Source organism: Mus musculus, chromosome 7 (genome assembly GCF_000001635.26).
Source record: "Mus musculus strain C57BL/6J chromosome 7, GRCm38.p6 C57BL/6J".
NCBI classification, from domain to species: Eukaryota; Metazoa; Chordata; class Mammalia; order Rodentia; family Muridae; genus Mus; species Mus musculus.
In genome coordinates, this window is record NC_000073.6 from 116,080,605 (window position 1) to 116,105,764 (window position 25,160).

General features: G+C 39.3%; 1 protein-coding gene, 1 long non-coding RNA gene and 1 pseudogene across 4 annotated transcripts; 1 reads left to right on the forward strand and 2 right to left on the reverse strand.

Annotated features, from left to right (window-relative positions):
- The first annotated feature begins 758 nt into the window (after window positions 1–758).
- Window positions 759–24,606, forward strand: 1110004F10Rik (RIKEN cDNA 1110004F10 gene). Of its 3 annotated transcripts, XM_030242811.1 has the most exons (7): window positions 759–808; window positions 7,670–7,810; window positions 17,158–17,349; window positions 18,836–18,919; window positions 21,340–21,400; window positions 22,607–22,716; window positions 23,608–24,606. In XM_030242811.1, the coding sequence occupies exons 3-7, from the start codon at window positions 17,344–17,346 to the stop codon at window positions 23,833–23,835; spliced, it is 489 nt and encodes a 162-aa protein (XP_030098671.1). In that variant the 5' UTR covers window positions 759–808; window positions 7,670–7,810; window positions 17,158–17,343; the 3' UTR covers window positions 23,836–24,606. The 3 variants fall into 3 exon arrangements, with proteins under 3 accessions (XP_030098671.1, XP_030098670.1, NP_062746.1); XM_030242810.1 differs by lacking the exons at window positions 759–808; window positions 7,670–7,810 and adding an exon at window positions 12,715–12,921; NM_019772.2 differs by lacking the exons at window positions 759–808; window positions 7,670–7,810; window positions 17,158–17,349 and adding an exon at window positions 12,776–12,921.
- On the reverse strand, window positions 1,158–12,545 carry 1700003G18Rik (RIKEN cDNA 1700003G18 gene). The gene is made up of 4 exons (NR_029433.1): window positions 12,458–12,545; window positions 8,509–8,586; window positions 6,023–6,151; window positions 1,158–1,482 (listed from the first exon to the last, which is right to left on the reverse strand). It is a non-coding gene; the product is annotated as an RIKEN cDNA 1700003G18 gene (long non-coding RNA).
- Gm4353 (predicted gene 4353) lies at window positions 2,259–4,029 on the reverse strand (annotated as a pseudogene).
- Window positions 24,607–25,160: the final 554 nt, after the last annotated feature.

A 25,160-nucleotide genomic window follows, 5' to 3' on the forward strand; every position in this document is an offset into this window, starting at 1 on the left:
TCCTGAGGTGCAGGCCAGAGCCTGCTGTGACTTCTTTTGTTTCCTGCATAACTTCATCCACTATCTTGGCTTTAATACACACCTAATTAGAATACATCACTCCCTTGTCCCTAAGAATAACATCATTTGGGGAAACAATACAAAAATAGATATACTATAAGATACAGTGCTGTTATCTGATTGAAATCCTGGTTTGTTGATAATCTATTCCCTGTGTTAACTAATATGAACTCAAATTTGACTATTGTCTACTCTGTCATCTGTTATTCAAAGCAGAAACTCAGGAGTCAGCCTTTGCTTCATTTCTATCATCCCCAATATCCTTTAAAATAAACTTTCTTGGAGAAATAAGATTTTGTCCTTAAAATATGTACTTACATTTTCCTATAGACAGCTTAACTCTTTAAAATTGAAACAAAATGTAAAATGTAAGCAACTGTTAAAGTAAGCAATAAACATGTGTGATAACTGATGCTTGTAATTTCAGCACACAAGAGGCTGAGGCACAAGGAACACCTGGAGTTTCAGGCCAGGCTATCCTATATAGAGCACAGAGGGAGGAAGTAAAGGAAAAACAAAGAGAGAAAGGAGGGGAAAGAGAGAGGTAATGGAGGGATGGAAGGATGGAGGGAGGAAGAAAGGAAGGAGGCAAAACGGATAAAACAGGAATAGGAGAGTTGCTCTTGCAGAGGAGTCAGGATTGATTCCCATTACTTACATGGCAGCTCACAATTATCTATAATTCTATTCCAGGATCTGATACCCTCTTCAGATCTCAGAAGATGACACCACATATACAGACATGCAGGTAAAACACTCAGTCACATAAAATAATGAATTTTTTTTTTGGTTTTTCAAGAATAAAGTAAATTTTAAAAGCAATAATAAAATGTGAAATTTTTTTACTTTTAGCATTGTAACAGTATTCATTCCTAAAAATGGTAAATATTTCAGCTATACTATAGTTCTGTTTATGTATGTTTTCTTTTTTTGTTTTGTTTTTCGAGACAGGGTTTCTCTGTATAGCCCTGGCTATCCTGGAACTCACTTTGTAGACCAGGCTGGCCTAGAACTCAGAAATCCACCTGCCTCTGCCTCCCAAGTGCTGGGATTAAAGGTATGCGCCGCTGAACAATAAGCTTAATTGTATACAGTTGCTCTAGAAAAAAAATATTGCTTCCATGAACCTTTTTATTTGACAGATTTCCCATTTATCCTATGATTACTAAATTTTCCAAGTTCCTTTTGTCAAGTTCATTGTTTTGCTCCATAAAAACCTGATGGTTTTCTATATGCCCCGTGGTTACCTACCAGCAGCTCTGCATGGTGTATTCTTTAATTTTCTTTGGGCCTTTTTGCCCACCAGACACAGATCTTCCTATTGCTCATTCTAATATACAGATTAGCTTTGAATATTCTGGACTTCTATCATCTTCAAAGCTCTAAGTTGAAAACTGTTGTTCAGAATCTGTCGAGAAAGCCCTGTTAGAAAAGTTTCAAAAAAGTGGCATTTAGTACTGGAGTCCAGAGCACTTTCCTGCTCATTTTAGAAACTCAAAATCCTATGTAAACCTGACCAACTGCCCATTGTTAGTGTCCATCTGGATGGAATGCTACTGAAAGCATGCTCAGCAGTAAGTCACAGCTACCTTGTACAGCACAGAGCACTCCTATCCTATCATAAGAAGCCCAAACCTCTGCTGGCTAATACGGTGCCCAACGGCCACCTGTAACTTTTGGGTACTGGAAATATGACTACTTTAACTGAGATGTGCTGTCATATTAAAATAATACCAGATTGCTGAAGAAAAGATGGTATCTCACTAGTTGTATTGATTATGAGTACATCTAATTATGATTATTATGCTTCTACTATTTTAGGAATATTGGGTCTTCTAAAACTTACATTAACATTAATTTACCTGATCTCTTTTACTTTTTAAAAAGACTCAATCAATTTTTACTTCTTACTGGGTATTAGAAAAACCAGGACAGTATGTGCTCTTTTTTTTTTTTTTTTTTTTTGCATATTAACAAACTTAAGACTCTATAGAAATGTTTTTTATTTATCCAAATATTTGGATGAAAAATATCTCATATCTGAGAAGTACTCAAACAAAAGAAGGAAATCAAATATGACAAAATGTAATAATGATAATGAAATCTGGATTCTAGGTATAAGTTACTAACATGTTTTCTATTATTTCAGTGAACTCTTAAAACTACAACAATAAATCAACCTTCCAAACAAATGTTTAGCACATAAAAATTGACAAAGTTTATTAGGAAACATTAGTTGTAGATGGTTTTAAAAAAGAATATAAGAGATGACAATCCACAAGACATATACAAAGATATTAAATACTATCTAAATTAAGACCATAATTCAAATTGCTAATTATAATCACTGTGTCTTGGTAAAGCAGCTCTCACTCTCTGAGATTCATCCGCCTTCTCATGAAAGCCAGTGAAACTCACTTGAAGCTCAATCATTTAATTGACCGCAGTAGTCACCGGGTACCCGGCACTAAGCATGCACTACATCACAGAAGCACAAATGCCATGTGGGCATCTTCTCTTCAGGTCTATCACGGCCATCTTTTAAAGTGCAAGCTACAGGTGGGCTGTTTCCTTAACCAAAGGATTGTAAAAGATGTATCCGAGATGGGTATCCCACACTGCCAGGATGGTTATACAACTAACCCATGGCATGGCAGCCCTCTGCTACTGTAGCATAGCGGCTCAGTCCAGCTCCTGCTGTACTACCAACCGAACATGTACTCCATCGCTCTTGACACAAGGCTCTCATCCTTCTTTGGTGTCTGTCTGTCAGAAATAACCTGGTAGTCACTAGTGGAGGCCTTGTATGCTGTGGCAAGAGGCCTCATGGTAGAAACCCTAGGAGTGCTTCCGGACTGTGTTGGAGTGCCTAAAGTCCTGATGGGTGTTGTAAAGGCTAGAGATGGAGATGACAAGACTCCTCTGTCACTGTTTTCCATGACATTTTTATCTATACATGGCTTGACACCAATCATGATGGATTCTCCAAATATTCTCCCGTCTTTGCTTAAGGCTTTCCGGGCTTGCAATTTAGATTGGTAACGAATATGCATCCAGTTGCCTGTGTTAGACATCACATGCTTTAAGATATTCCCATATTGTGCAAACTGTAATAATATATAAGAAGCAGATGCCTGTGGAAACCCAAACACAGTCACCCAAGTGTCATCTAGGTGATCTTCTGAAGTCAGAGAATCTCCTTGAGTATAAAAAGGATCCAGTTGGGCAGGAGATAGTGTTGTCTTTCGTGGTTGACCAATGTTTGCTGGACTAAACATGCTTTGCCCAGGCACAGGAGTTGTAGCTCCAACAAGAGGACTCTGGGGCTGGTGAGATGGCTCAGTGGGTAAGAACACCCGACTGCTCTTCCGAAGGTCCAGAGTTCAAATCCCAGCAACCACATGGTGGCTCACAACCATCCGTAACGAGATCTGACTCCCTTTTCTGGAGTGTCTGAAGACAGCTACAGTGTACTTACATATAATCAATAAATAAATCTTTAAAAAAAAAAAAAAAAAAAAAAACAAGAGGACTCTGCAACAATGAAATGTTTGCCTGTCTTCTTGAAGTCAAAGGCGTTGATCCAAGTCCTGGGCTGGAAATGTCATCATAGATACTTCTCACAGGTGGAGCTCCACTCTTATCTTTATGAGCAGGGACAACTGGCTGTGGTGGGGAGCCCCCTGCTAGTAAAGGTGATCTCATTTCCATTACTCCTACTGAAGGGCCACTAATTGATCGAGGTTGCGGAGTCACTGGAGCTGGTAGATCCCCCATTAAAAATCCAGGCAAGAACTGGGCATTAGCGCCTGTCTTTGGAGATGTAGGTGAACCCAACATCATTGGTTCAGATCCCAACGTGGGCGCCTGGGGATCCACCGCAAACGCTGCCATCGCAACGGCCGCTCCTACTCCAGCAATGAGCTTCCCAGTTTTCAAAAATGGCGGAAACTCTTATCCAGTATGTGCTCTTAACCACCAAGCTATCTCTCCAGCCCCATCTTTTTACTTTCCATAGTATAGCTATAGAAAAATTTGAATTATATTATGACTCATATTTGTGACATTATATCACTATCTCCATAATAAATGGGATTTTAAAAATTAGCTTTGTGGTGTCTTATTTTCCTTGAAGAAACAGCTTATGATTAATATGTGGTTGTGAATAGTCTAAACAAAGCAAAATTCATAGTAAAACTTACAGTTTCGGTAAGAATTAGGAGTTGAAAAGAATACACAAGGCCGGGAGATGGTGGCACACGCCTTTAATCCCAGCACTTGGGAGGCAGAGGCAGGTGGATTTCTGAGTTTGAGTCCAGCCTGGTCTACAAAGTGAGTTCCAGGACAGCCAGGGCTACACAGAGAAACCCTGTCTCGAAAAACCAAAAAAAAAAAAAAAAAAAAAAAAGAATACACAATATCTCTCTGCTCAAAGTAGAAAACACGACACATTTAAAAAAAAAAAAAAAAAAAAAGCTCTAACAGTGAAAGGAAATAAAATATTATTCTGAGCCAGGTTGTGATGACACACACCATAAGTTCCAGCACTCGGGAGGCAGAAGCAGGCTGATCTCTGTGAGTTCGAGGCCAGCCTGGTATACAGAGAGATTTCCAGGACAGCCAGGGCTATACCAAAAAAAAACCCTATCTCAGAAAACAAAATTATTCTGCTAAGAAAGTAAATAATATCAAAACAATAGTTTGATTTTGAAGTCTTACTTTTTTTTTCTAACTACACAGTTCTCTGAGAGAACAAAAATCAGCTCCTATCATATTAGTTGTAAGGAATTCAGAAAACAAATATATATACATATGCATATATATTAAAACAGACATTATCAAGCTAATATATCTACATATTCATTTCTTCTTCAAATGTTTTACTATAACAGACATAAAAAAATCTGATCTAATTATACAAGCTAAGCAAAAGAGAAAGAGGGTAAAAAGATTCAGATGCTTTGGAAAACCAATTAGGATCATTTTCTATTTCTAAGCATAATTAGTCCCCAGTGCATATATATGTAAAATATACAAGTCTCTGTAGTTGGAGAGTTCATGACAGTGACAAACTAAAAACAACTCATCTTATACTGTATGGTTGTAGTGAAGTCATATAGCAGACGATGACTCCGAAACAGGATGAGGCAGAAGCTACCGGATATGAGCAGGAATGGTCCATAAAGAACACTGTTAGAGAAGACACTTTGTAGAAAACCATACATGCTGTACTAGTTAAATGAAACTCAAATAACGAGAAAGTTAATTTATGATTGTCACAGAAGGTAAACAACCAGGAAAATTGCTTAAGTAAAAAACAAACAAAAAACCTAAACTACAAATTTAGCACTTACATTGCACTGCAGGATTTTTAAAGCTTATAATTTTTTTTTTTTTTAAAGATTCATTTATTTATTATATGCAAGTACACTGTAGCTGTCCTCAGACACTCCAGAAGAGGGAGTCAGATCTCGTTACGGATGGTTGTGAGCCACCATGTGGTTGCTGGGATTTGAACTCTTGACCTTTGGAAGAGCAGTCGGGTGCTCTTACCCACTGAGCCATCTCACCAGCCCCAAAGCTTATAATTTAAGTACTGCTAGAGTCTATAGGTGGACTTGGATATTCTCTGAAATCTTGATGGTTTACAATGCTAAAAAAGAGAAGGGGAAAAAAAGAAAGAAAAGAACAAACAAAACTCACTCTGTAGATCAGAGTAGACTAGAACTCAGAGGTGCACCTGTCTCTTCCCCGAGTGCTGGGATCAAAGATGTGCTTGCTGCCACCAGGCTTGTGTTGTCTTCATTTTGCTTGTTTGTTTTTCATGTAGTGGAATTGAATCCAGGAATTTAAACACTCTGGGGAAGGACCTATCACTGAAGTTTATCTCTGCCTCAATTACCAGTTCTTCTCTCAGCGTTAAAAAAAAAAAAAATGAATAGGGGCTGGAGTGATAACTTACGTGCTCAGAGTACTGACTATCCCTTCTGGAGGACCCAGGTTCAGTTCTCAGCATATACATGGTGTCTCGCAACTGTCTAACTCACAGATGTGGTACTCAGGCATATATGCAGGCAAAATATCAGTACTCCTAAAATAATAAATCAAATTTTTAAAATAATAAATAAATCATAAAACAAAGAAGGAAAGTCCTGTAGTCTGTAAAGAACTTTACAAGAACCACAATTTCATGCCCTTGATCAACTTCTAAAAGCTTGCTGTTGAAAGGCACAGGGCATTGTTTGGTCAAATAGGGCATCAGGAAGGAGTGTCAATATTCAGCCTGGCTTTGCAGCTTGTTTACAAACAAGTTAGGAGCAGCAAGAGATGTGGTTCCTGCAGGAAATCCATGTGTCTGTTGGCACCACTAGCTACTGACAGCGTTCTGCCAAGGACATAATCATTTCTCTTCTCCCTTACTTTCAAATATGGCCATGCTCCCTCTTTTGTTCTATTTTCCTCCTGAGTAGCATCCTTTATGTCTGGTCTTTTTCAGTTGAATTTTCTTCCCCTACCTCCTTCCAACTATTTTGTTTGGGGGTGGGGAGATGAAACAGAGTTCTAAGGAAAGGTTTTATAACAGGTTCAAAAGTATAAAAGCCATTTCAAGCTCCAGACATTTGTAGCCTTTCTTTCCATAGTTCCTGAAAGAGCTTTTTAAATGTTAAAAGCCCAGATAGGGCTGTCTGCCCCCCCCCCCACCCTGACATTCCCGCTTTACTTCCTTTGTAGTATTGAGTTCTTCCTACCCTCAGCCCCCAATAACCTCGCCAGTCTTTAAAACAAACAAACAAACAAAAAACCAAAACAACAGTTTAGCAGCAACAACAATAAAGGAATTAATTCATTAAACTTTCAGGGGCAATTTCTAAGAGCCTGTATGAAGTGTGTGTCTTCTATAAAACTAAGATACTCTAATTCTATGCTTGGGGATTTAGGATGTCAGTTTAGCATGCTTCATTTCGAAATGGAAAGTTATTACAGCAAAACATTTGTGGTCTTTTCTCCTCAGAAATACTGAAATAAAAACCATCAAAAGCATGTTCATCTCTATACTCTTAAATTTCAGAAAGAATGTCAATCAATATGTTCTGTGTTAGCCTAGCTTACAAGAGAATTACTTGTGTGCAAAATACAAAGTCTGAAAGATTGAAATTATAAATGTATTTCATGATTTCTTGATTTATTTTGCTAGTGAGCCCAGACTGGTCTCCAACTCATAAGCCTCCTGCCTCAGCCTCCTGAGTGATGGGACTAAAGGTATGTGCCACCACACATGCTTTTAATTTTTATATTTTAAAATATTTTAACTTATTTTCAAAGCATGTGTTTTTAATTCTGACACTTGGGAGGCAGAGGCAATTCTTCAGTCCCTCCCTTCTGGCCAGCCTGGTTTGAGGCCAACCTGGTCCTCATAGTGAATTCCAGGACAGCCAGGGCTACACTGAGAAACCCTGTCTAGAAAAAAACAAAAATGAAAAAACAAACAAAAAACAAAAATACCAAAGCACATGTTTTATGTGTGATAAGGGAAAAAATAGTTTTAAGGTATTTGCTCATGCACATATACACATGAACAAACATGTTACTGTTTTATTATTTTTTTCAGACATCATGAAAGAAGAGATCTTGAGAGGTAGGAAAACTTTTACTAAGGAAGGCAAGAGAATATCTGTGATTGAAGAGAAGGAAGGGACCGAAGAACTGGCTCAGCAATTAAGAGGACACACTTCTTAGCAGAAGACCCAAGGTTTGGTCATCCTCCCCACCCCCAGCCTCAGATGGCTCAACCACCTGTAGCCTCAGGGACCTGAACTCACATACATAAACTCAGTCTGTCAGACAGACAGACAGACAGACAGACAGACAGACAGACAGACACAGAAATACATGATGAACAAGTAAGGCAGAAGATGTCTACTAGGGAAAGGAGGGGGACCAGCTGGAGTGGGTAGAGAGCAAGAATGGGGGTGTGGGAATAGCAGTGAAAACAGTGTGTGCAAAAGTGCCACAGTGAGATTCATTAGTGCATGTGGGGCTTGGCGGGTGTTACTGCTGGCTTTGTTTTGTTTTGAGACAGGGTCTCCCTACATAGCTCCGGAAGTTTGGACTGTCCTGGAACTATGTAGACCAGGCTTGCCTCAAACTCACAGAAATTCACCTGCCTCTGCCTTCCAGGTTTTGGGATTAAAGCTGTGTGCCAGCATGTGTGTTGATCTTGGAAAACTAAAAAGAAATAAAGCACATTATGACCCCTAGCTTACTAACTGTACAGTACTAGAAGTCAGATGAGGCTGGGAGGTGGCTCAGATGCTAAGAGTACATACTACTATTGCAAGGATGCACGTTCAATTCCTAGCACCTGCCTCATAACCAGCTGTAAGTGCAGTTCTAAGGGAAACCCCACACCTTTAGCCTCTTCCAGCAACTGCATTAACATGCACTTACCCCCACATAGATGATGATGACGATGACGATGATGATAATGGTGATGATACTTTTTAAAATCCAGACGCACATCTGTAACTGGGAGGAGAGGAATGGTGGAGGATGGTGGAATAGCTGGAATATTTTTCTGAGAGTTTCAACTTAAAATTGAACTTGAATCAGGCATGGTGGTACACGCCTATAATCTCAAACTTAATAAGCCTGAAACAAGAGGATGAGGCATTTGAGGCCTGCCTAAGCTTTAGACCATGTCTCAAAACATATAAATTATTAATTAAAATTTGAACTTGGCCTTTAGGGTGTGTCGGGGTGTCAAACTCTAGCAGAGCTTATAAATATTTCTCAGAAGAACACACACAGCCAACAGATAGATGAGAAAATGCTCACCATCACTAACCATTAGAGAAGAACAACAACAACTAAAAATAATCAGAGTAGTTTGCCTCAATCCAGAAAAAAAAATAGTATTGAATATATATATTACTATCAAGGATGAAGAGGAAAGATGAAGTTCACACACTACTAATGGATGAATATTGGCACAGCCACTATAGCAAACAGCATGAAGGTTTTTTAGAAAATTAAAAATAGAACTATCATATGGTACACAGCAATCATCCAACTGGTATGTATACAAAGGAAATGAAGGCACTGTGTTGAAGAGACATCTGTGCTCCCATTTTTAACGCAGCATTATTTATATAATAGCCAAGAAATGGAAGCAAGCTAAGCATCAATCAATGATGAACAGATGACATAGTATATATACACAACATTCAGCCTTACAAAGGAACGGAGTCCTGTCATGTGTGCCATTATGCACGGAACTGGAGAGCACCAACAGGAATAACTGAGAAACAGAAAGACAAGTCCTAAGTGATTCATTCATTCACACAGGGATTATTTAAAAGTGGACCTCATGGTAGTGGAGAGTGTTTACCAGAGGATAAGGAGAAAACTGAGAAAAATATAGAGGGCAAGTTGGTGAATAGGTACTAAGTTAAAGTTAAATACGGGTAAGAAGTTCTGTTGTAGGTAAAAGCCAGGTAAGACTACACACATCTGTAATCACAACACTGGGGGTGGGGGGGTTGAGATAGGAAAATCATGAGTTCAATGACACAATGTGCTATGTAGAATTCCAGGTCAAGCTGGGTTAATGAGACCTTATTTCCAAACATCAGGAAAAATAAAAGATAGGAGAAAGAAGTTTGAATGTTTTCACTATTAAAAAATGTACCTGGGGCTGGCGAGATGGCTCAGCAGGTAAGAGCACTGACTACTTTTCTGAAGGTCCTGAGTTCAAATCCCAGCAACCACACAGTGGCTCACAGCCACCTGAAATGAGATCTGATGCCCTCTTCTGGAGCTAAATGTACGTACGTATATAAATAAATCTTTGGGCTGGAATGAACAGGGACAGAACGAGCAGAGTTGATCAGAGCCAGCAGAGGTCTCCCCCCAAAAATTCAATTCCCAGCAACCACATGAAAGCTCACAACCATCTGTACAGCTACAGTGTACTCATAAAATAAAATAAATAAATCTTTTTTTAAAAAAAGTACCTGAAGAGTTAGGTATTTCTTCAGAAGCACACACTCATCTAGAATAAAATAATCCTTAGAGACTCCATCCCTTGACATTCAGCACTCCCCAGACTGTAATTCTGTAATCACTTTTGCTCATTTCTATCTTTGGCAAATTGTTTTGATGTATATGGTTAATCTTAATCGGTAAACTGAACTTAAACTGTTACAATTAAAATTTAAATTGCTTGAATGCAGAAAATATGTTCCTTATGTACCCACTGAAAGTGTTTGGTAAAATTTAAGGATTAGCAGAGAATATCTAAGGTAGTACAAACTTAAGACATTCACTAACCATCCTGTGGCACTGTGTTAGAAAACAAACAAAAAGTGAAACTGGAATGGTCTTGTATTAGAGAAGGTATTTCATAGCTCCATCGATGACTTCTTGTTAACAAGGGAGAGTATTACTAAGTCTCTGTGTCATCATATATTGCTACTACTATACAGTTTCATCTTCACATCTAGCTTTGTGAACATGAACTGAGTCAAGTCTGTTCAAATAATACAGTATGTTATTCTGAGGTTTGATTTGCTCCATGATGTTTTATGATAACTTGAACACATAGCCATCCAGATGTGCCACAAATCTGGTGAATAAAAAGCACATTAAAATTTCCTGGACTTTTATCTATTACTAAAGTTAAAATTATTTAATATTTACTAACCTTAATAATAATCCTCTTCATCTTAGAGTCACTTAGCTATCTTTAAGTAGCTACTGGGCCATCTTATTTTGCCAGTAACATTAAGAGTTCTAAATTGTGCTTATTACAATTTTTCAAATCTATTTGAAGTGAATTATAATCATCCTACTTTGTTACCTCGATGGAATTCCATTGTAATTGCATTTATAAAAGTTAAATAAAAACTAAGTAGGGTCATGAAGTTAGTAGGTAAAATATTTTAATTTTAGTGACTAAAAAACCACTTCTAAAAATATTTTCTTCATGGGTTTTTTTTTTTCCTTTATTGTGGTTTAACACAGAAATAAGAGATTAGTTTGTTTTGGTTAGGCTTATTAAATATAGCTCTAACCGTATTTTTATATAATTTATTTAAAAGCTAGTCTCTGCTTCAAAAATAAAGGAATTGGATCTATGACTGCATAAATTAAGAAACTGTCTTCCCTGTGTGCATAGCTCTAAGTCCTGATGTTTGGGATAGGGGCGGGGGGTGGGGTACTGTTTTTATTTTATTTTTATTTTTTATTTTTATTTTGAGAGGAGGTCTTACTATAGACTCGGCTGACAAACCACACATTACTTAGAAGAGGATGATCTTGAATTTCTTATCTTCCTTCACCACCTCCCAGACACTAGGTTCACAGGCATAGTCAGGTTTCACTTTGGGCACAGTTCTATCAGTGGTTCATCGTCATCTGAAATGTAGTTCAACTAGAGTAACTGCTGAGCACAGACACTGACAGGTGTCTCATAGACCACTCGGTATGGGGACTTAAGACTAGCCATGTACTGTTGTCATACTATTTGTTTATACTTGAAAAAAAAATCTTTTTAAAAATCAAGGCTGGAAGTCTTCAGAATGAGTAAGGGCAAGAAAGTCATCCTGACAGTATGTCAGGTTCACCTGTGGATGCAAATTCAGCTATAACATACAGAAGTTTATCTTCAGTATCTGAACACTGGACTACAAGATCTTGCAGGAAGCTTAGTTGGGGCTGGAAAGGGAGCAGGGAAATGAGGAAAAGGGAACTAGAAACAAGATTGCAAATGGGAAGGGCAGCGAATGTATCCATCCTAAGGGGGCGGGGTGGGGGTGGTCTCTTGCAACTAGACTGAGGAGACAGTTGAAACAGGTTGAGACTGCTACTGTATTGTAACTTTAAAGGGGTTTATTATATAGGAAACTTACCCCCCACCCCCACCCCAAGAAAAATAATAAAGATACAGGATTTTTTTTTGGCAGACAGACTTCAGTCGATGAAGTTTCAAATAATATCTACCTTAAAAAGGGATCAGAGAGTTGGGTCACTCTTATCTAGAATACACTAAGCCCAGTGGAAAACGGTCCACAATTCCTGAGGGGTGGAGCTGTTTAGAAAAAAAACGAAAAACAAAACAGCCAATTAACAAGCCTTCAGCTTCACACTGAACTCTATTCAGTAAGAAAAGAAAGGAAGGAAGGAAAGGAAGAGAATGAAGACGTTAGAATATCCCGTGTGAGCAGTAGAGACCACACATTAGGCTGGGGGAAGAAGCCATGTTTTAGGTTTTTGTCTTGGGCCGAGAACTTGTATTCAAAAAGCCTCAAACATTACACTTAAGTCTATGTGTTTAACTATGATGAATGTGTTTACTAACAGGGCAGAACCTCACACACACAAAAAGGCGAAAACCCACTCTAGGTCTGTCTGTGGCAACGAAGCTCTCCGCCAACGATCACCACCATACCCATCCACGGGAAAGCTCCCTCTACACGCCGAAGAAAGCGTAGCCTCCGAGGGCTCTCCCGCCACGCCGCGCGAGATGCTTCGCTCGGCCTCCTGGGAAATGTAGTTTAAGTCACTGAAGACGGCTTAGTCAGGCCAGTAAAGAGTGAGTCCAAAAAAACTACAACTCCCGGTGTGCTCCAGGGTGACGAGCGGCCGCAGCAGTGACGACTGTAGCGGTGAAGGGCCGGAGGGGGCTCTGCGTTCTGGAGTGGCGCTGCTTGGTCCGGCGGCTGGGTGAGGGCTGCTGGTGTCGCGTTTGAGGAGAACTGCGAGTGTGTTTGGCATATCCCCGTCAGGATCCCAGCTACGATGAGTGCTGCCCGGGAGTCTCACCCGCACGGGGTGAAACGTTCAGCCTCCCCCGACGACGATGTAAATAACAATGGATGAGGGTTGAGGCCTAGTGAAGGCTGGGGTAGGCCGGGAAGGGTGGATGGAGGAAGAAGCGCCCGAAGGAAGGGGGCGCAACGAGGGATGTCTTCCTTTTCCTACTAGAATCTGAAGGATTGAAGAGGCCCTGAGCTGAGATACAGAGACCTGCGTAGGAACGGGGGTTGAGGAAGGAAATCCTGAGAAGGGTCGAAAAGGAAAAAGAGCTTAATCGAGATGTCTTTGCGTTTTGGGAAACCGGTGAAGCTCATTTCTTAGTCATTTCAGGATAGATATGTCATAGTCCTGACATTGGTCTAAAACGCTCCTCTGGCAATCGCGAAATGTTCAGTCACATTTGGACAAATTTTCCAGCCCGAATCCTTTTTTGCAGTGTACTGGTAATTGCTGCCCTAACTACACCATTCTTAATAAACAGAGACCAATATTAAGCCGAAGATTGTGGTAGACAGTTTGGGGATGGAATAATGGCGAGGTCAGAGGGAGTGAGACCCAGAAGCGCATTTTGATGTCAGATACCTTTTTCCTGCCCTCTCATGCCTTCAGCTCATCAGTTTAAATAATAAACTGTCCCTTATTAACCTGTTCAGTACTGACTACAATGCCAGATACTGGAATTGAAGATTAATAAAGAGGATGCTTATATTTGTCTTAGCTCTAGCATAGTGTTTAGAAACTGCAGGTAACTTGTAAAATTAGGTTCTTCTATAATGAAATCCCTTGGAAACATTGATGGGGAAGTTGGTGGGAAGGGGACATGAGGAAGTCATCTTTGAGACAGATGAAAGCTGGTCTCGCTTATTCATACACTGTCAGCTTCAGAATTGTAACTTTTAGTGCAGTTTGACATCTTTCATAAGTCCTTTGTGAGCCATAAAAGGTTCCCTGAATTATTTTGTAGTTAATGAGAGAATACTAAGAACCACACTCCTTTGGTTGGAAGATGGGGTGTGGACCAGAATTGTAATAATAGAATAAATTTTAGCCTTGTGAGGAAGATTAGTAATCAATTAAAAAAGAGTGGAGGGATGACTGGTTGTCTGTGAGATTAATTCATGTCCCTTGTCTTCCCTGCGACTGGAATTTAGATCTTCCATTGTTAATACCGCCATTCTGCATTGTTAGGAATTTGTCTAGGTTTTTTTAGTGATCTAGATTGTAGATGTAAAAGAGCTGTTACATTGTTTTCCTCCCAATATCAACTGTGAGTTGATTCCGAGAATGTCACACATTCTTGCTTTGATAGACTCAGAAATAAAACAACTTTTTAGCCAGGTGAACTTTGATATATTTCAAATCCTATAACTGTTGTCTTGATAGTTGATTTATAGGTGATTATAATTGCATTTTCAAGATTGGGACCTGTGACTTTACCTATACTATCATAAAGACGACTGTGTTGTTGTTGTTATGCTATATACAGTAATGTGTCCCTTAACAGTGGTTTTCTTAACTCAGTTTCCATTATATATGGTTATTATTTTTTCTGCTAACTGGATATTACCTTGCTTGATGTTTTTGTTTGTTTAGCTCATCTGTATTTTCAAGATACACCTGGTAATTTTAGAAAATCAACTATCAGTTTATGTGTTAGTATCTGCTGCAAGGTTTTCTGATTCAGTGATTTGATGCATAATTGAGGGCAACAAAACCAGAAGATACTAGAAATAGATATCATATCTCAGAATGCGCTGCTAGGAAAGGGTGACATAGAAATAGTCTCAAGTACAGTGGGATATGTGTATGAGGAGTAACACCCTGACTGCAGTCTGTGGGGAGGAGGAATGAAAAGGGCTTCTTAAGGTTTCATTGGTTTGCTAGAAGTGGATAATGAAAGCTGTTCTATCAGAGTGGGAGAATCACAAGTACAATTAGGCACTGTGTTTCAGAGTGTAGTATTTTGGAAATGTGCTTGCTGTTCTTGGAAAGGAAGAACGAATAAACAACGATGCATTAAAAGAATATAATTAGAGATTGTAAAAATAGAGTTACTTAGGTAAAAACGTTGTCAAGATGTTTGCTGCTGTGTTCTTGTTGGGTATGTATGTGCTGGTCATTGAAACCTGGGCCTTATGTATAAGCTACAACCCCAGCCTGAGTGTATTCTTGAAAGAGAATGGGAAATTGGAAAAGTTGGATTTTAGATAGTTGTGTTTTTAGCCTTCTACAGTTCTGCAACTGTGCTTTGTAATTTGGCCCCATGCAGTATGTGTGGAAGAAGCAGAGGTTGTGGCCAGAGCATGGGGCAGCTCATGCAGTTTCTGAGCCTTAGCGCCCTTTATTCCCTGCCCACTGGTTTGCTTGTTGGACTGTGAGTGGCTCTAGAGCAGCGGTTCTCAGCCTTCCTAATGCTGCGGCCCTTTAATTCTGTTCCTTGTGTTGTGGTGGTCCCCAGCCATAAAATTTTTTGTTGCTACTTCCATAGCTGTAATTTTGCTACTGTTATGAATCATAGTGTAAACATCTAATATGCCACCCCCAAAGGAGTCTCACAGTTTGAGAACCACTGGGAGTGGGAAGTTATTCGTAAGTTAAAGAAGGTTGCATGTTGAGTGTCCCTTAGGCTGAGAACCAAGAGTGTTTCAGGTTTCAGAATTTGTTGAATTTGGGAATATTTGCATGTATTTTTTAAAGGTTTATTTATTTATTATATGTAAGTATACTGTAGCTGTCTTCAGACACTCCAGAAGAGGGAGTCAGATCTCATTACAGATGGTTGTGAGCCACCATGTGGTTGCTGGGATTTGAACTCAGGACCTTCTGAAGAGCAGTCAGTGCTCTTATCCCTGAGCCATCTCTCCAGCCCTATTTGCATATTTATAATGAGCTATCTTGAGAATAAGGTCTGAGTATCGGTAAAAGATTGACCTATTTCATGCATTCACAAATGTGCCTGAAAGTAACTACATACAATATTTTGAGTGCACCTATCACTACTGCGTTACCTTGTAAGGTCAGGTGACTAATTTGTGCCATGTATTCAAGAGAATTTTTGGAGTCACAGCCTTTCAGGTTTTCATATTAGATTTTTAACCTGTATGCAACTCTTCATGCACTGTTGAGATGGACTCTTTTGTTGTAGTGGTGGTTTAGTTTGGTTTTGGGTGTGGGGAGTCAAACCCACGACCTCATACATGCTAAGCAGGTTCTCTACCACTGAGCTATGTCCCCAGCCATTGGGATTTCAATTCAAAACTTCCTTGTATCTGAGACTAGTATTAAATTTTCTGTGTAGCCCCAAAACTCAGGACACTGCTACCTTTATCTCATGATTATAGATAGGCAGGAGCCACCACACCAGTCATAAAATAGGCTCCTGAAAAGTCGTAAGTCAATAAGGAATCAAAGCTAAGTGAAATGTCAGTCCTGGCTCACAGAGCAAGTGGTTTAGTGAGAATAAGAATTGGTGCCAGGCAGTGGTGGCGCATGCCTTTAATCCCAGCACTCAGGAGGCAGAGGCAGGCAGATTTCTGAGTTTGAGGCCAGCCTGGTCTACAGAATGAGTTTCAGGACAGCCAAGGCTACACAGAGAAACCCTGTCTCAAAAAACTTTAAAAAAAAAAAAATTGGTAGTAGTGGTACTTTATTATAATGAGCTAGAAATAGTTAGGAATTGATCTATAAGAAGATCCGCAGTCATGGAAAGGAATAGAGATTTGTAACTTAGGCAGCCAAAATTATGAGAACATAAAATCTCCTCACCAGATGTAGTTTAGAAGAACAAGTGGTGTGGTGCAAATGCTTTAACTCTCATATGCCCAGAAGTTGTGCTCCTTGTTTTAAAAATTCTGTATATTTCATTCGTAATTTTCAGAGAAATAAAAGGGGACTATCAATGACTACTCAGAATTTTAATCTAAATTTAACAATAACAAGTCTAAATTTCTACTCTATTGGTTTCTGATTTTTAACAGTCTTTAAACCCAAAGGGTTGGCATCCTGTGGATGTAGCTGATTGCTCATGGGTGTCATGTATCAACTAGAACATATGGTTAAAGAAAGATTGCTTATCTATTTCTAATAGGTTTTAGCTTTCTCGTCGCTTCTGTTTCTTGTATTTTCGTAGTGAAAATGTAATAGTTGGACTCTTACCATTTTGTGTTGGAGGTTTTTCACCTTTGCCCCATAATTGTAAAACATTTTTATTTTTTATTATATTTTAGTTAGAATGATCAATCAAATGAATGTCTTCATTTCTTTATCATCTTTTTCTTTTAGTCACCTTTGTATGCACACCTGTCTTCAGCCTTTGCCCATTACAAATCAAGTAAATGTTGTACATATATAATAAAAGATGAAGTAAAAGCCAAGCATCCTTTTAGAAAAATGAGATGGTCCCAGCTCTTCTTGCAAAATGAAACTCTTTCTGCAAAATGGAGCCCTTCCCGTTGAGTGGCTTTCTGCATGAGGGTACCATATTCTTTATTCCTGTTTTGTCTCACTTGATTGGTGGGTTGGAAAAACTCATCTAGTCATTTATTATACAAAGAATCAGCCTGAGTTATTTGCACATAACTTTATCCTCATTTTTAGCCTATAATTCTATCTGCTATTTTGCTTTTTTTAATTATTAATTTTTTGTGTGTATGAGCGTGTTGCTTACAAATATGTCTGTGCACCAAATGTATGCCTCGTACCCATGGAGGCGAGAGAGGGCGTGAATTTACTAGAATGGGAGTCACAGACAGTGGTAAACTGTCATGTCACTGCTGGGAATCAAACCCAGGTTCTCGAAAAGAGCATCTATTGCTCTTACCCACTGAGACAACTCTCTGGCCCTCTTCTTTTTTAAAAATCTTAGTTCTAAAATGCCTTTTGTCAGTTTTCTTCTTTTGGGTAAAAATTAAAGATTGCACAACAGATGACTGAGTAAGATATTTGACACAATATAGTACAAAAAGGGTTTCTCTTGTTTGTTTTCTTACTTTTAGTCACTCTTAATATGGCTGCAAGTGATTGACAGATTATAATGAAATCTTACATTTGCTTCAAAATGTAGAGGGAAATATAGTTATTATAATTCTATAGTACTTAAATTGACAAAACAGTTCAGCGATCCTGCTTGAAAGATACAGTGAATTTTAGACTTTTGGGGCGGGGGTAAACTTTATTTCTGCTCTTTGGAGGATCTCTAAGAAACAATAAAATTTATAACATTTTGGGTCTAATAAATAATTGGAATTTCTCAAACAAACAAAAAAACCTGAAAGATTATGATGACATGCTGTTTGTTAGAATATAAGCAAAGAATATATTGGAGTGATTTATTACATTTTCTGTGTACATGTACATGTGTATACACGTTCACTCAGCATAATTTCATGTCACACTACGTGGAAGTCAGTTCCTTCCTTTCACCTTGGGAATCCCAGGGCTCAAACTTAGGTTGTCAGGCTAAGCAACAACTACCTTCTCCCATTGAGCCATCTGACTGGCCCAAACCCAGAAATGAATATTGTATATTATTGTATATTGTATATTACAATATACCCAATTGTGATATATTATAATAATTTGTAAAGCTTTCTTTAACAGTCCTAGCAGCCTGCTGTTACTGAGTGCTCTAGTCCCCTTCACAGCTTGATTAGGGCAGTAGGTGTCACAGATTTGCATCCTGGAGCTCGAGACCCGCAGGCTGTGTACGTCGTAATGTATGAGCGCTTAATTTTCAGGCTTTAGAGACAGAGCTGTGGCTGTAACAGAATGAGGACTTCTGCCATGAGGTGAGGGAAGGGAGCTGGCAGGACTCAGGTGTGATACATTGATTGACTTCTACAAACCACGAGTCCCAGTTAATTAAAACTGGCAGAAGAAAACTTAGAGTTACAGATTGAATATAAGTATTTTAATATTTGTAAATGCAGAAACAAAAACCAAAATAACTAATGTCTTGCAGCTTGGATCTAGCAATTGGGAGGCAGCAGACTTAGGCAATGAAGAAAGAAAACAAAAGTTCTTGAGACTCATGGGTGCAGGAAAGGTAAGCATTGGATGTTTTTATCTTTTTAAAACAGGGCTGTGTCTATATGGTTAAGAGAGGAGGATAGAGCATCTTGGGGTCCATTTTCTTCTGCTTGATTTATTTTTTTGCTTTGGGAACTACACCTAGCCTAACCAAACACTTTCAGTTTATACTATTTCTGAACCACCTTTGGCATTGTGGTTAGAGACTATATGAAGAAAATTGGATTTGTATAAACTAAGCTGATTGCTTGCTGCCTGATGGTTTTCATAGAAGGCATTTCTAAGCAATTATAGCTGCTGCCAAAAGTCAGAAGTCTGTATTTCATAGCCCTTAAAGTAGCAGCCAAGGGAATATTCCTTATCAGAGGCCTAATTTTAGGAATGTTGCATATATCTTGGAATACACCTGAGTTTAATTAAATGTGTAGTTATAGGTGCTAAGAAAGCATTCTTTGAAAACCTTTCATTTCCTAGCAGTTTTGTTTGCAGACTACATTTGAAAGCATTGGGAGAACATTTTCTTCTTTTCAGCACTCCAAGATAAAACCGCACCCTTTGTTGTACATGTGAAGCCCTGGTGCATTTCACCAGCAGTTACTGATTATTTAATACATGCCAGCACTGCTCTGTGTCCTGGGTATCACCAGTGGTGATGGGATGACTCTTGTGCATTGAAAGAAACGGCAACTAACACAGTCATTAGTGTGAGGGAGCATACAGAGGTGGACAGTTATCTCCGGCTTTCCTGCCCAAGAGAGCTTCCAGAAATAGTAGTGGGCAGATCTGCAAGCTCAACTCCCATTAGAGGGTTCTGAGTATAGAGGGCGAGGAAGGCGAGCCCTCACAGGCTGTCAGGAAGCGTTCTGTAGTGAGTCAGTGATCCTTGCTGTAGTGAGTCAGTGATCCTTGCTGTAGTGAGTCAGTGATCCTTGCTTCCTGATGATTTGCAGGGTTATAGTACGCAGCTTTCTCTTGGCATCTACAAAGAAAAGATTTGTTAAAGGTATATAAAGTAATTCAGGGGACATGATCGAGTCTAGGATGAAAATTCTGACAGTACTGAAAACACTAGTCTAAGAGAATCTTTTAGTAACCAGTTCATGGGCTTTCTGCCATCATATAAATCTTTGCCTAAAGGGCTGGAGGTGGAGCTTAGATGTGTCCTTAGATGGAAGAAATATACATGTGTCTCCACAGGCACTTTTTAATGTTGCTTTGGGATTAGATTTAATCTTTTCATGGATCCTTTCTTTACTTTAGGAAATGAAATGGGAACCATAAAGAGTGGACTGAATAATGAAACTAATTATGTAGTTTCTTTGAATGAAATTATTTTTATGTTTTGAATTACATTGTTTTAAGATCTGTCTTTGGCAGGTTGAAATTGAGGGTTTGTTGTAATCTAATAAAGAACTAGCTAGTTAATTGTGATATATTGTAAATAATAATGTTCATTTTCATTTTCTACTACTTGATACGTGATAAATATTTTGCTTTCAATCTAAATAAGTTTGGGGGGGATTTTTTTACTTTGTTTTGTTTGTTTGCTTGCTTGCTTGCTTTCTAAGTTATTCTTGAGGAATCAGGAAGAGATTGCCGAAAAGGTTTTAAGAAATTCAGGAGGTCTAGGCACGATGATAGCACACGCCTTTAATCCCAGCACTCAGGAGGCAGAGGCAGGCAGATCTCTAAAGTTACAGGCTAGCCTGGTTTACAGAATAATTTCCAGGACAATCAGAACTACATAGAGAAACCTGTGTTGAGATGGGAGCAAGGGGCCATGACGAAATGATAGCACATACTCAGCAGGAAAGAAAATGCTTGGGCTGGCTTAATTTTCTCGTTGTGTATCATTTAAAATTCCAGCCTGGGACAGGCATGTGGTGCTTGCCTTTAATCCTACCACTTGGAAGACAGATGCAGATAGATCTCTGTTTTGTTTTGTTTTGTTTTTTGAGACAGGGTTTCTCTGTATAACCCTGGCTGTCCTGGAACTCACTTTGTAGACCAGGCTGACCTCGAACTCAGAAATCCGCCTGCCTCTGTCTCCCGAGTGCTGGGATTAAAGGTGTGCGCCACCACGCCCGGCTCAGATAGATCTCTTATGAGTTCAAGGACAGCCTGGTCTACATAGTGAGACCTTGTTTCAAAATATTAGAACCTGATCTCTACCCCTTTGAGTGTTCTGTGATTGTATTCTCTGTTTTGTTTGGATGGCACTACCTCCTAGGATTGTATAATTCACTGCTTACATTTGTGTATTTCTTTCTAGTCTTTCCTCTTTATAATTCCATAAAGACAAAGATCTTGATTTATGCCTTAGTCTTCAGAATATTCCAGAAGCCTGCAGTAGTTTCCATTACATTATAGTGAACACCCAGGAATTATATTAAATGAGCAATTTCAAGTTTTAATATATTTTCTATCTTCTTACAGAAAGAACACACTGGTCGTCTTGTTATAGGAGATCACAAATCAACATCTCACTTCCGAACAGGTAAGAAAAACATAATTAAAGTAGAGGTGCTAGATCTATATGATTTTGAGCTTTTCTGTGCATAGTTCTGTTAACTAAAGCATTTCAAGGGAAATATATTCTATTGGTAAAACAGCTGCCTAGCATGCTTATAGCCCTGGCTTTGCAGCACCAGAAAAGGCAAAAAAATAAAAAATAAAAAAATATATGGGAAAAACTTTTTAATAAAAACTGCAAATGAATTGGATTTTAATTCAGTCTACTGGAAAGTAAACGAAATTTTGGTTATTAATTAACAGCATAATCTAAACTAAATGTAACAAAAATTTTAACTGAATCATTTAACTTTATGTGACCTATCTTACTTATATAGTATCTTTCAGAAATCATTTGATCTCTCATTTTTCTGACATTAGTTACTTCAGAATGATTAGCATTGTTCCACAAGGCAGAACATTGGCCTTTCAAAATGGAAAGGCGTTTTGGCATTTAATATTTGTCTTTTAAAATTGAGAATTGTATTAAAGTGAAATGGCATGAGTGCATGAGAGGCCGGGATAGTCCTTGCCGTGCTCACTAGATAATGATGCCAAAGACACTGAGAGTTCTATGAAGAAAAGAACCGGAAGGAAGCGCAGAAATGTGTGATTGGAGCCTAGCGTTGCGTTGTACACTAGCGCTCTGCCGGGGTTGGGTGCAGGCTGTCGAGCCTATTCATTTCAAGGGGGTCACAGGGCTGTCAGTGCTCTGCTGCCTGGTGCAGAGTAAATGCGAACATACAAAGGTTGCATGGTAAATACTTGGGATTTTAGTTTGTGTCTATTAACTGAGAAGCAAAGACAGGCACCAAGAAGCATTACCAGGCCACCCTTAGATGACCTTGCATGCTCTGAGCAGAATTGCTCATTTTTGTTCTCTCTGTTCAGAAACAAATACTCTTGTTTATCGGAGGTTTTTAGGTCACTTGGAGAAAACCTTCAGAGTGATCATTAGCCGTTTAATTTAGAAGCTTGGCTCCTAAGTTATCATTAATGTGTGTGTTGGCTACTGTGTTGTTTAGTAGGTGACAACTGTGCTACAGAAACTGTCCACACAATGCAATATGAAGTCAGTCAGTTAGAGACCTCAGCCCTGAATAGAAGAGCCTCTGTTTTGTGGGTCTTTTTGTGTAATCAAATGTTTTTGTTGATTTGACTGAATCATAACCAAAGTACAATGGACACGCAGGGGAAGAAGACAAGAAAATTAATGAAGAGCTGGAGTCTCAGTACCAGCAGAGCATGGACAGCAAACTGTCAGGACGGTACCGGCGGCACTGCGGCCTCGGCTTCAGTGAGGTGAGACTGCTCACGACTGGGGCATGAGCGCTTTCCATTTGGTATTTGGGTTGCCAGAGCATCCGAGAACCCTGAGAGAGAGAGTTAGTTTTCTTTCTTTCTTTTTTTTTTTTTCTTCAAGACAGGGTTTCACTGTGTATCCCTGGCTGTCCTAGAACTCACTCTGTAGACCAGGCTAGCCTCAAACTCAGAAATCCGCCTGCCTCTGCCTCCTAAGTGCTGGGACTAAAGGCATGCGCCACCACTGCCTGGCGAGAGAGTGCTTTCTTGTCAGCTACTTAAAATACTCTTACAGCACATCTCTGTCACTACAGAATCAGGAAATGTTCTTAAGAAGTTAAAATGAGTTTTCTAATGTTGGCTTAGGGTAAATTTTACTTAACCTTGGCAGACCTTTAACAGATACGAATAAATGCTCATAAGATAAAAGTCTTTCATGTAAGTTTAAAACTGGTCTCTAATAAGTACCAATGTGTAATAATGACTGGTGTAGTGTGAATGACTGACAGATGCTGTTCCAGGAAGAGAAAAGCAGGAAATGTCGTCAGTCGAGAGGAGGGAGACAGCGAAGTGCTCCTGGGAGGCTTTCCTTAAAGCCTGGAGTGGCTGTCCTCAGTCTTTCCCTCAGCAGCCAGGAATCTTAATTTGCCTATGAAATACTAATACTACCTAATACTATGAAGTGGACGGTTTGGGGTGTTTAAGATAGGATCTCACTATGTAAACCCTGCTGGAACTTGAACTCCTAGAGATCCACCTGCCTCTGCCTCCTGAGTTAAGTGGGCTGTTTTTAAGATAGACAAAAATTAGGACCAATCCCAGTTCCCAGTTTCTGTACTGGCCAGTGGTGCTTCTCTCTCTTCCCTCATAGGCCTTTGGTTGATGTTTTAGGTAGAAGATCATGATGGAGAAGGTGATGTGGCTGGAGATGACGATGAGGACGACTCCCCTGATGCTGAGAGTCCAGATGACTCGGACAGTGACTCTGAGTCTGAGAAGGAGGAGTCTGCAGAAGAGCTTCATGCTGCTGAGCATCCTGACGACACAGAAGACCCGAAGAGCAAAAAAGATGCGAAGAGCAATTATAAGATGATGTTTGTCAAGTCCAGTGGCTCCTAACTACCAAACACTTAGTCTTTGTATTAAAAGTAAGCCTTATTGTTATAATGCACAGTGGAGGACTGCTTATAGAGCACAGACCTTTGTATTATAATTTTTAAAAAGGCCCTTTTAAATAACTACAAAGAGTGTTTGCTTTCAAATGCCATGGGTTACATTTCTCCAGGCATGACTATAACCATTTTTGTAAAGAGTCCGAGTTGTATAAAATGAGAAATAAATGCTGTACTCAGCTTCCCTTCATGTTAGCATCATCTGCCCTCTCCCCCGTTTGCCTCTGCAGGTGCATTATGGGGGATACTTGCCTTGTTTGTGGCAGCTCCTTCATCTTCATCTTTTGGTTTGTTCCTATTTTGCTCTTACATAATTCATCTGATACTGTGACGTGTTCCCTTGGTTATACTTTGTTAAAGTAGACCTGTCCGTCATGGAGTTGGCTGCCACCAGCCCTGCTGCAGACCATCACTGACAGTCCATGCTTGTTTAGTCTTTGCTCGTGGACCAGAGCAAGCACAGGACACTTATGTGTGGAAGTGCCCTGTCACATCATTCAAAGGTTGCAAACCCAAAATGTCTTTATATAAGTTGATTTTACTGTATGGTAAAGTTTTGATAAAATTTGGCCAGTTTTTACAGAAGAAATTATTTCTCTGCTCATTTAGTCCTGTGTATTTAGAAATATGTAAAACTGGATTTTTTTTTAAGGTACTATGTGACCAAAGTTCATTTTTTCCTCCTAAGGTCTAAATAAAGAGAAAGCAGTTTCCCATATTTGATTGTGATGCCTTTATCCTCATTGTCTATAAATGGGGAGCAGGCTTACCAAGTAAGAAGTAGGAAACTATGTATGTTCATCTCACCATCTCTCTAGAGTCTACATGACTGACAGGAACCATCACCAGGTGACTGCGGCTGCCAGAGTAGGGCGGGGCTCATCTCTTCTCTCCTTGGTTTGTAGGGTGCATTGTGGGGTAGTGGATGGAGCTTTGAATAATTGTCCAATTTTTAATTGGCTTAAAGATGAGAATGCAGCCTGTATTAGAACTGATCTGTTATGTATCAGACTGCAGTGTGTGCCTGCTGAGCTGGACTTTGTAAAGCTACTCCTTTCAAAGTTGAAATGGGGGCACAGAGCAGTTGGGTTCTGATTCACAGGCTACGTTTTGCATTTTCACCCAAAAGGCCTTTCCATTTTGTTTTTTAATTCCTCACACTCTACAAGTAGACACTGCCCATGTTAAGTATTCTCTGGATGATCAACAGTGTGTGTAAAGTACCTTAGAGAAGTTTGGGTTTAGTGTAAACACTGATTTTCAAATCCAGCC

Coding starts and splice junctions, on each gene's coding strand:
- 1110004F10Rik (NM_019772.2), top strand. CDS start 12,859: ATGAGTGCTGCCCGGGAGTCTCACCCGCACGGGGTGAAACGTTCAGCC. Junction 12,922..18,835: donor CAGCCTCCCCCGACGACGAT/GTAAATAACAAT, acceptor AATGTCTTGCAG/CTTGGATCTAGCAATTGGGA. Junction 18,920..21,339: donor GACTCATGGGTGCAGGAAAG/GTAAGCATTGGA, acceptor ATCTTCTTACAG/AAAGAACACACTGGTCGTCT.